The sequence below is a fragment of the Marmota marmota genome, unplaced genomic scaffold (assembly GCF_001458135.2).
Source record: "Marmota marmota marmota unplaced genomic scaffold, marMar, whole genome shotgun sequence".
NCBI classification, from domain to species: Eukaryota; Metazoa; Chordata; class Mammalia; order Rodentia; family Sciuridae; genus Marmota; species Marmota marmota.
In genome coordinates this window covers 23,821,798-23,832,920 of record NW_025999932.1, presented here as the reverse complement: position 1 = coordinate 23,832,920, position 11,123 = coordinate 23,821,798, and the positions used below count along the sequence as shown (strand labels likewise).

At 39.7% G+C, this 11,123-nt stretch overlaps 1 protein-coding gene across 1 annotated transcript in view; it reads left to right on the top strand.

Moving 5' to 3' along the window:
- Flt1 (fms related receptor tyrosine kinase 1) overlaps positions 1–10,808 on the top strand; it is a 201,730-nt gene extending 190,922 nt beyond the window's left edge. Inside the window, exons 29-31 of the mRNA XM_048800762.1 lie at positions 2,105–2,189; positions 4,506–4,600; positions 7,788–10,808. Of these exons, the coding sequence (XP_048656719.1) occupies positions 2,105–2,189; positions 4,506–4,600; positions 7,788–7,974 (367 nt within the window). The 3' untranslated portion in view covers positions 7,975–10,808. The remainder of the gene's footprint in view (positions 1–2,104; positions 2,190–4,505; positions 4,601–7,787) is intronic.
- The last annotated feature ends 315 nt before the right edge of the window (positions 10,809–11,123 follow it).

The following is an 11,123-nucleotide window of genomic DNA, read 5'->3' as shown; positions in this document are numbered from 1 at the left end:
AAAAAAAAAAAAAAAAAAAAAAAAAAAGATAAAAGAAACAAACAAAAAGAGAAAAGAATTAAGTAATTATCACCCATATGTACACCTCTTAAATTCAACCATTGTTAACAATTTGCCATATTTTGTATATATAGTTCAAATGTGGGCAGGGGTGGGCTATGTGTTTTTCTTTGTTCTGAACCATTTTAAAGTGGGCTTATCACATTATAATACTTTACCCCTAAATCCTTTGTATATATCTCCTAAGGACATTCTCCTGTATAACCACACCAAAACTATCATACCAAAGAAATTACTTAATATCATATAATGTTCAAATTTCCATAATTTTCTTCAAATGTCTTTTATAGATTTTTTTTTTAAAAGAATCCAGAATAACACATAACATTTTCTTAGGTTTCTTTAATCTTACTCTAGAACCATCCCCTTTGTTTTTCGCCCATTACATTAACTTTTAAAATTAAAACTGAGATGAAACTAAACAAATAAAACTGGCCTTTTTTTTTCTTATTTAACAAATTAACATATCTTGCATTACTCCAAGCTAGTAATTACTCCACAGAGGAGATTAAAGAAGGGAGGGACAAAGAACAAATATTTATTGAGGGCCTCTGCTGGCCAGGGATTTGCTCGTTAGTGCTCATAATTACATATGTATTAAACATATTCAGTCCTCATATTATAGTTACACAGACATGTGCTGCCATCTTGCACTGTGCGGGCTCTTTGGATATATTATATTCAAAACAATCCTGTGAAGTACATATAGCTTGTTACACAAATGAGGACATTAAGGCTCCAAAGAGGAGAACTTGTCAAAATTTGTGGCTAAAAAAATGGAAGAAAAGAGGATCTAACCCAGGAGTTCTGACCCTTCCTGTACCCTATGCAATCAAGACCTCTTTTGGGACCACTAGAAGGTCTTGTGGGCATTCTGTCTACTTTATCAGCAGTAGACACAGTCCTCAGATTTTGACCTCAGTTCTGCCACCATGGAAGGAATGGTGAAGAATTGCAACAATCAGAAAACATTGATAGCTATCTGTGACAGGCTTTGAAGAAATCCAGTGGGCAGCCTAGCCCCATGATGGATTTCAGGTCAGCAACACCAAGAGACCAAAGCAAATGAGTCATCCAGTTTTTAAAGAAGAGAAAACTAGCTTGGAGTAAATACCTTAGCAAAGCCTGATTGGGTTAGAGATGAGGGTGGGAATACAGTGTCAAAGTAATTTGGACCCTTCATGTTTGTTGCTTAGCCTTATGCCTCAAAAGGAGCTGGCCTAGGATGTTAATGGTGATAGATTATCAGCCTGAGAAATTCAATCAATAGGTGAACTTACCTATGAGTAACTGTCTAATGGATATCCCTGATGGTCTTCCCTAATACGTTGTCAACAAAAAACAGTAGGTAGCAATCAAGAAATTATGCAAATCCTATTCATTTCTTCCATTAAGTATTCACAGTACAGAATATACAAGACTGGCCCTAATACTCAATTATGTGACTAAATCAGCTTTGTAACCTTGAAATGTCATTTTATTTGTCACCCCACATTTTGTAGGAAGTAGGATCTATACGTGATAAAGTTACATCTCTTCCCTGGGCATCATTACTCTCATAAAGTGTTTGGGCCAAATGATGTTTTAGGTCTCTTCTAGGTCTAATGTTTTCTGACTCCACAAAGGAACCCAGTGGGTCCTTTTGGAGTTTTGCTGAAAACCATGACATGTGAATTGACACCTATGGTAGGAAGTGTTATTGCTGTGAAGATTCCCAGTGGGCACAGCAGAAAACTTGAGCTGTAAGTTAGGCAATTGTGCTGGGAGTGGTGGCACATGCCTATAATCCCAGCAACTTAGGAGGCTGAGGCAGGAGGATCACAAGTTTGAGGCCAGTCTGGGCATCTGAATAAGCCCCTCTTACAATAAAAAATAAAAAGGATTGGATTTGTAGCTCAGTGGTAGAGCACCCCTGGGTTCAATCACCATTATAGAAAATGGAATTTTGGTTTAACTTAGCCACAATACAGTGCCCCTAAACTCCTAACTAATCAAAGGTAAGTGCATTTTCCTGTTTTAATTATTCTTTTTGTTTTTTCATTAGATATGTAAATGCTTTCAAATTCTTGAGTCTGGAAAGAATCAAAACCTTTGAAGAACTTTCACCAAATACCACCTCCATGTTTGATGTAAGTCATGAAGTTTAGCTACTCAGTGCATCCTAACAGAACCCTTTCCTGGCTCCACCCAAACACCAACTCTAGGAATCTAGTAGCTCTTGGTGAAGGTCAGCAATCAGCAGTGATTAAAATGACAGTATCAGCTGGGCATGGTGGTGCATGCCTATAATCCCAGTGACTCTGGAGGCTGAGGCAGGAGGAAAGGAAGTTCGAGGCCAGCCTCAGCAAATTAATGAGACCCTATCTTAAAGTAAAATTTTAGAAAAAGTACAGGGAGTGTACTGGATTCCATTCTCAGTACAAAAAACAAAACAAACAAACAAAAAACATGACAGTGTTTGGGAGACTGACAACCAGCCTTAGCTATGCAAAACTAATTTGAAAGTGAATTACATGGTTTGAAGATGAGCCATAATTCACTCCAGGGCCTAAGTCCTTTTTTGTAGAAATTTAGTCCCTTAAAAATTTCATGTGTTTCTAAGAATCTTGGCTCCTTTAAAAAAAAAAATATTTATTTTTTAGGTGTAGTTGGACACAATGCCTTTATTTTATTTACCCACCTTTATGTGGTGCTGAGGATCAAACCCAGGGCCCCGCACATGCTAGGTAAGCGCTCTACCACTGAGCGCTCTACCCCAGCCCCAGCCCCAGAATCTTGGCTCTTAATGATATATTCTTTCCTTGAAAGTAGTGGAGGAACTTCTAGTTGTCAGTGACTAGAACTTGTGATGCAGCAGCTTTGAGTCCAGAAGTCCACCTAGGCTTTTGGTCCCTTTCCCCCCAGGTTCTGCAGGCTGAACAGCCATGTTCCTACTCAGACACACTGGGAGAAGAAAACCAAGACAGCCTTGCAAACAAGAGCCTCTCCCAGCTCTTCTTTCCAAAGCCCTAGATGTGAGGTTGAGAGAACAAGGAGAGGAGAGGAAGGTTGGGCAGGATGGCACTTCTCTCAGGGCAGATCCTAGTACTCTGAATGTGATCTCCAAACAAGCTCAGTGCCAGAGTCTAGAAGCAGGCCAGAAATGGCTCTCAGGATCCATCCACACCCACTGAGTTAGATACCACCTTGTCACAGATCCCAGGAGATTCCTGTGCACATTAAAGTTAGAGAAATGCTGATGATAATTGTATTCCACAAAGACCTGGAAGAACAACACTTGAAAGTTTTTCAAATATCATTACATAGTCAACGTGGCTATGAGACGAGCACAGTCACTTTAAAAAACACAAAAACCTGCTGGATGTAGTGGTACACGCCTGTAATCCCAGCAGCTCGGGAGGCTGAGGCAGAAGGATCACCAGTTCAAAGCCAGCCTCAGAAAAAGCGAGGCACTAAACAACTCAGTGAGACCACATCTCTAAATAAAATACAAAATATGGCTAGGGATGTGACTCAGTGGTCGAGTGCCCCTGAGTTCAATCTCTAGTACCACCCCTCACACACACTCACACACACACAAAAAAAAACATGTTGAACACACCAGACAGAGGGATAAGATGATTTAAAAATATAAACATTTAAATTTTAACTAGCAAAACACAAAGGTAACGTAGATGGAAATTTTGTTTTGTTGCTTGGTACATAGGGTGCAAGTCCAGAAAAACAATACGGAGCAAAACATGGAAGATTTCTCAACTTTAACACTAACCCTAATATAGCAGTGATAGCTATACTGTGACAGTTTGCTTGTTTGCTTAGGTGTTTACTGATAAAGATGTGAACACAACTCAGTAAGAGCCTTAGGGGAGTCAGGAACATGATACGAAGTCTGTTTTCTAGAATATGCCGTATTAATAGTCATGGAGAGTCTACATAAAACTCAATGCTAAAGACAACTCCATGAAATCTAATCACTGGGAACTATGAACAAGGAGAGTCTGAAAATTTTGTAGAATCTTCAAGAAATCAAACTATATCTTTATAATTTCCCAGACTTTTTACATATTGTAACCACCAAATGAAAGCATACGCATAGCCAACCATCATCTGCCAAAATTAGTTTATATATATGTATGTAATTCACATAAAAGTTTCCTGTGGCAAGTGCTAACCTGTTACCTGCAGTTTTCCTTTTGTTTAATAAGTCTATTTACTTTACCTTCAGGAGGAAGGGCTTCAAAGCCACTGTGAATAGACATTACTTGTAAATGATTGGAGTTTGTAGTTGCTGATATGTAGATCTGTGTCAATAGGCAGGGACTGTGGAGACCAAGAGCAGCACCTGGAGGAACCTCAGAGGTACATCCCAGTATCATCCCCCAGACTTAGTTTGGACCGCTCTGGGCCAGGCAAGTGTTTAACCTTCTTCATTTGTTCCCCAATAGGACTATCAGTTGGACAGTAGCACTCTGCTGACCTCCCCTTTGCTGAAACGCTTCACCTGGACTGACAGCAAACCCAAGGCCTCACTAAAGATTGAGTAAGGAAGCCGAGCACCTTTTTTGTCATCAACTGATGTGGGGAGGGTAAAGGAAGATACAAGGGAAGATGGTTTAATGAGGGATATTTGAGGACTAGACTACTTGCCTTCCTGAACAGAAAGCTGTTTTTCCCCAAAGGGCAAGAAAGGGGGCCATAAAATTGAGTAAATGCATACCAGACTCTAGGAAGGAAAGCTAGTGTTTAAGAGGGGAAAATGTTCACAAAATTCCTGCGAAACACATGAAACACAGAGCCTTAGAGGGAAGGTTCCTGAGCCCAGCTGTGAAAGGTATAGGTGGAAACATGCTTATGGGAGTAGGAAACAATGACCCCCCATTGTTCCCGGGAATAGCAGGATTTGTACCAGAGAGGTCCCACTACTGCCAGGCCTAAGACATGCCACTCTGAGAACTCAGCCCTTCCAAATAAGGACTTTCTACTTCTTGTTGATCCTGTTACTGTTTTCTCACTTGAGATTTCTCCACAGATCCCTGGCTTGTTTAGTCAGTTTCCCCTTCCATACTGTGGCCATTACTGCCAGAATTGCTTGGGATTGTGCTTTCTACTCGACTGGTCATAGGTGTCTTTTCAGCAACTCTATGCTAGTCTCTACCTCTGATTGTCCAAGCAGACATTCTCTCCTTTCCTGGCCCAAATGCCTGCCCCTTTCACCTAAAGGCAGAACCCACTCCTCTTAAGTCAGGGATCAAGCAGACTTTTTCTCAAAGGCCAGATAGTGAGCTGGTCAGTTCTGCAGCCACAGGCAATACATAAACAAGTAGACATGACTGTGAATACAGGAGAAGATGCTCAACATCATTAATTATCAAGGAAATGCAAATAAAAACCACCATGAGATATCACTTGACACCTTTGAAGATAGCTGCAATCAAAAAGTCTGTTGCAAAGCATGTGAAGAAATTAGAACACTTATACATTACTGGGATAATGTTCTTACAGGTTAGTAGTTGCTCAGAAGCTAAAAGTAGAAACAACCCAAATACCCATCAATTTATGGATAAATAAAATGAGGTATATCTATACAATAGAATAGTACTTGTCAATAAAAAGTATAAGGTACTAATACATACTATAGTATGTTTTGTTGAAGAAAACAAAACCATAATGGATGAACCTTGAAAATATTATGCTAAATAGAAGAACCTATTCATAAAATATATGTCTTATATAGTTCCTTTTACATGAATGCCCAGAGTAGGCAAATCTAGAGACAAAAAGTAGACCAGTGGTTGCCAAGCCTGGTGGTATGGAAGGAGAGGAGAGACTACTAATGGATCTGGGTTTTGGAGAGTGTCCAAATGTTCCAAAATTGTGCTGGTGGTTGCACAATTTGTGTATATACTTGTTAGCTTCACATTACTATTACAAAATACCTGACTGAGATAACTAACTTAGAAAAGGATTATTTTGGCTCCTGGTTTTGCATATTCCAGCCTAAGATCAGGCAGACCCATTGCTTTGGGCCTCAGATGGGAGTGTCAGATGTGATGGCTGGAAGCTTGTGGTGGTGCAAACTGCTTGCCTCATGGCCAAGAACAAAGAGAGAAAGAGAAGGGGCCAGAGTTTCACAGTCCCTTTTGAGGTCATGTCCTCTGTGACTTAAGGACCTCCCACTAAGCCCTACCTCCTGAAGGTCTCACCATCTCCCAGTAGCACTACCCTGGGGACCAGCCATTTAGCACATGGACCTTTGGCGGCCATTAAAAATCCAAACTACAAGACTGAAAACCATTGATTTGCACACATTACATAGGTAAATTGTGCAGTATGTAAATTATATATAATCAAGCTCTGGTTTATAAGGAAACAAAACAAAACAGATGGCCTGCCCGTGGGCTATAGTTTGTTGAACTGTTATCTAAATCCAAGTAAAGATGACAACAAATCCCCCTATAGGATACTTAGCTTAATTCACCAAGTCAGTTGGAAAGACAAGGACATTTCCATACAAATGTCTGCATACTTGTTCCTTTTAAGGTAAGCACAACAAAAGTGCCAGAGCTGAGACAGCAGATTAGAGGACACAATGAGGAAAGGATGGATATAAGGAGAAAGTAAAATACTGTTCTTTTTTTCTTCTTCTTATTTTGGAACACATCAGTAAGTGGGTGGCTACTTTTTTCTTGACTTTTGTTGAAGAAAACAAAACCATAATTTGTGTCCTGTTCTCTGAGAACACAGATGTGTTCCTCCAGACCAGCCATTCACAAGGTTCTCTTCTTGGTCCTGCTCCTGTTAAACGACAACAAAAAATTAAAATATGAAGATAGGAGAAGCTTCTCTTCCTCCTGTATCCATCTTAGGCTGGATGTAACCTACAGAATGACCCTGGAGCCTTGCTAGTAAAACACAGCCTCGTGATTTAAAAAGCTTTCCCTCTAGAACACAAGCATGATAGAAAGACAGATGTGATAGATGTACCACTTTTGTGTGTAACACTCTTTGTTTCTTAAAATGATTTTAAAAATTACCACAAATGTGGTTGCTTAAAAATAAAGGAATTTACTTTTTCTTAGTTTTGGAGGCCACAAGTACGAAGGTATCGGCAGCCAAATTCCCTCCACAGGCTGTGGAGGAGAATCCATTCCTTGCCTCTTCCAGCTTCTGGTGGTTTGGGGCATTCCTTGGCTTGTGGCTGAACCTCTCAGCTCCATCTTCACATGGACTTCTCCTCTCTGCGTGGTCATGATCTCCCTCTGCCTCCATGTGACTGTATTTGGGCCTCACTTGGATAAGTGTCACTCTACAGACCTGAGCTTAATCATATTTTTTGCCATATGAACTGATATTCAGTTTCCCTGGATTTGACGTGGCTATTTGCAAGTCAGGGTAAAGACATTTTTTTTCCCATTGATTATATAAGCTATTTGACTTCAGAATACCCAAGTCTTGGAGTTATTTTCTACCTGGAATTATGGATTTACACTAACTAATCATATATTACACCCTTAGCCACTGGCATTTCTCCTTCTGCCCAGGGACACCAAGCTGGCATGAGGGAGCCAGTGTGCAGTTTTAGAACAAAGAAAATCTGATGAGACTTAGATGGCCTCCCTAATTATTTCTAGGACAGATGTGGACAAATGTCCCACTAAGAGAGTGGCTTCTAGTGCCTTATTTTGAGAAACCTGTTCTGTACATTTGTTTTCCTTTTCTCTTTTTAGCTTGAGAGTAACCAGTAAAAGTAAGGAGTCAGGGCTTTCCGATGTCACCAAGCCTGGCTTCTTCCTGTCCAGCTGTGGACATATCAGATCTGCGCATGACAACTCAGAGCTGGGAAAGGAGGATTTGTGCTGCTCTCCACCCCCAGACTACAACTCCGTGGTGTTATACTCCACCCCGCCTGCTTAATGCATGACACAACCTTCTTTCTAGAAGCACAAGTATACCTGCATTCTCAGAAAACAAGCTTTTGCCAGTATTATGCATATATGAGTTTACACCTTTACCTTTACACAGGAGCCAGCTGCTTTTTGTGACTTTTAATAGTACTTTTTTTTTTTTTTTTTACTAACAAGAATGTAACCCCAGATAGAGAATAGTGACAAGAACACTACTACTCAATCCTCATGTTACTCCTCTTAGAGAAACCCTTTCTAAGCCCAATGACTTACCTGCTCCAGTCCCTGAAGCCTTAGGGCACACAAAACAAGAGGACTCCAGGAGATCACTGGACTCTACTAGGTCAGCCCTTTAGCTGGAGGGATCATGCGCTGACCTAAGCAGTGTCTCAGAAGACCTCTAGCAGGCCTAAGACATGTAAGAAAGAGAGGAAGAATGGGGAAAAGAGGGGAGATGAGAGAGAAAACAAGACTAGGCATAAGACAGATTTTGAGATGCATCATATCGGGAGGGAGTAGGAGAGGGCGTCTGCAATGCCGCTTCCGTGGCTTCCCAGCCCTGACCAGTGGACTTTCAAGACACTAGCCAGGAGCACACAGGACAGAGAGGAAGGGACATTTCCTGGATTCTGGGAGACAAGAAAAGGACAATTTGTTTGATTAAAGCAAATCTTAAAGACTTTACCTATAGGACTGGTTCTATAGCCATTCCTATGAGTGGGATGTTTTGATTTATCCCATTAAGGGTGGCACTCAACTGTCAGCTCATACTATCAGCCTCTCTAGTGAAATACACTGAGAACTTTCCAGAGCTAGTTTGGCTCCAGAGCATGACGGCCTGGCACTTGGCATGTTGCTCATGGGAAGCTAAGTGGTCTGTTGGTCTGTTAGAAATGTCTACTATTGGGCTCAAAGCTGCACGAAAAAATGATGTCAGATTGTATTTTGAATATTAATGTATAGACAAGACACTTAACTTTTTGTATCATCCTGTTGTGTACAGTTATTATAAAAGGAAGCTGAGGAGAATGAGAATGTAGTCTTACAGAGGGTTTTCTCTGTACCAAAACTGGAACTGATGGAATAAAATCCAATAAGGCAGAGTGGAAACTCTATCTTTCTACCAGTCAAACCAAGTCACCCAGAGTTGGGACCTGAAGCAGAGGAAGTTAATTGTGATTCCTTTTATTTAGTAGAGATTCCACAGTCTCATGCTAATCTGGAAAGATGTGGAAGAGCATTAACCAATGTTTATTAAGCACTTTATGCTCCTTGAGAAAAAAAGGTGATATGTAATTTATGTAAGATGTTTCTACAGTTGGGACTCAGGATATTAATTAATGAGCCATCAAATACAGAAAAGCCTATTTCATCTGCTTTGGACCTTGCCTTGGGTCTGAGGATGGTGGAAATAGGGAGACAGGGTAGAAATAGGGAGACAGGGTAAGAAAGGGTGCCTCCTTCTCCAGGATCTAGAGATAAGTGCACCCTGGGTCTCTAACATGGCTCTGTTGGATGTTGTCTATGCAAGTTATAGTCTGTGTACTTGGGTTGTATGCAGCTGCTGAACCAGTCAAGAGCTGAACAAGCAACAGTGAATCACTTCTGGGAGAGCAGAGCATGCTTCCTTTTATGCATGTAACTTAAATCTAAGACCTGGACTCTCTAAGTAAGTATTAGAAGAATGTATACTTATTTCCCTATTTGCCACATTTCTTGTTTAAGTTCTTTGTATGAAGAAATAGGAGAGTCAGCACATTCCCCAGTGAGACAGTGGGTGCCCCATGGAAGCTCTTGAGGACTTCCCAGCCAGGACAGAGGAATGAAGCAGGTCTCTCTACCAGGAACTAAATTCAAACAAAATCAGGTAGGGCCAGAAGAGGGGAGAAATCTTTGTTCTTCCTCTATCCATACACAAACACTCCAGTGAAAGCTGGCAATAATATAAATCTGGTAATTAGATGGATGTTAAACAGAACACTCCAATCAATTCTCTTTCAGATCACATATGGATTCAGCAATTGATGATAAAAAGAAAACCTTAGCTATTCATGTGATATCTTGATTTTAATAATCTAATTCTGAATAAAAAAGAGATTTAGTATATACCCTTTTTCCAAAAAAAAGAAAAAAATCTATTAGGATTCTGTTACTCAGCTTCTATAAGGACTGGGGCTTATAGCCTACATGAGTGCATCCTAAAAATGGTTCCATCTAGTCTTCATGTAGAAAGATAAATGGAAGCTTGTAATAATGGGTATATCTAATTGCAAAGCATTTGTTCATTAAAACAGCACTGAAAGTTAAAACACTAATTGACAGTAATATTAGAAACATTTGCCATTTATGACAAAAATGGTTAGCACTAACAAAAAACAAGTACTTCCTTCCAGGGCTTGTGAGATAATCTATGTATAACAGTATGGATGGATGGATGAATGTACCTTGTGCAGATCTGTATCTAGTTAGCCCAAGAAATGATGCTCAGACATTAGTTTTAGCCAGGGGACAATTTTGTCCAAATGCTAAAAGATGTTGCTTAGTTTTTTTTTTTTAATCTTATTTTACAGCCCATAAGAATGTCAAACATGAAACAGATACATGCCAGCTCCACTTATATTGATTAAAGGAGGAGTGCATCTTTGACTGGCAGTGGTAGTAACTTTATGTGTATGTGTTTTTGTATCATGCTTAACTATTTAAATAAACTGGAATTTTAAAGTTACTTTTATACAAATCAAGAATATATGCTACAGATAAAAGATATTGGTCCTACATTTCTAGTCATGATGAATGTATTTTGTATACTATTCATAAAATAAAATTAACTTACAAAAACATCTACATATTTTGTCTCTAACTTCCTTGTAAGTGGAAAAAAAGGGGTCATGAATGTCTCTGGGTAAGGGGGCAGGGAGGAATGGTATTCTGAAAGATCTCATTAAACACCAGTTATTAAGCACAGCACAAGAAAGATAAACCAAATGCTACTAAAGAGAGGGCATGGAGCTTTCCATTATTACTACACAATAGCTGCTCTAAGCAATTGGAACACTGCAAACTGTAATAAATAAATTTTAAAAAACAAAAACAAAATCAAACTAGGCAGATTGCCCAGAAAACCAAACACTAAAATGAATAAATTCATGAGACAAAGCA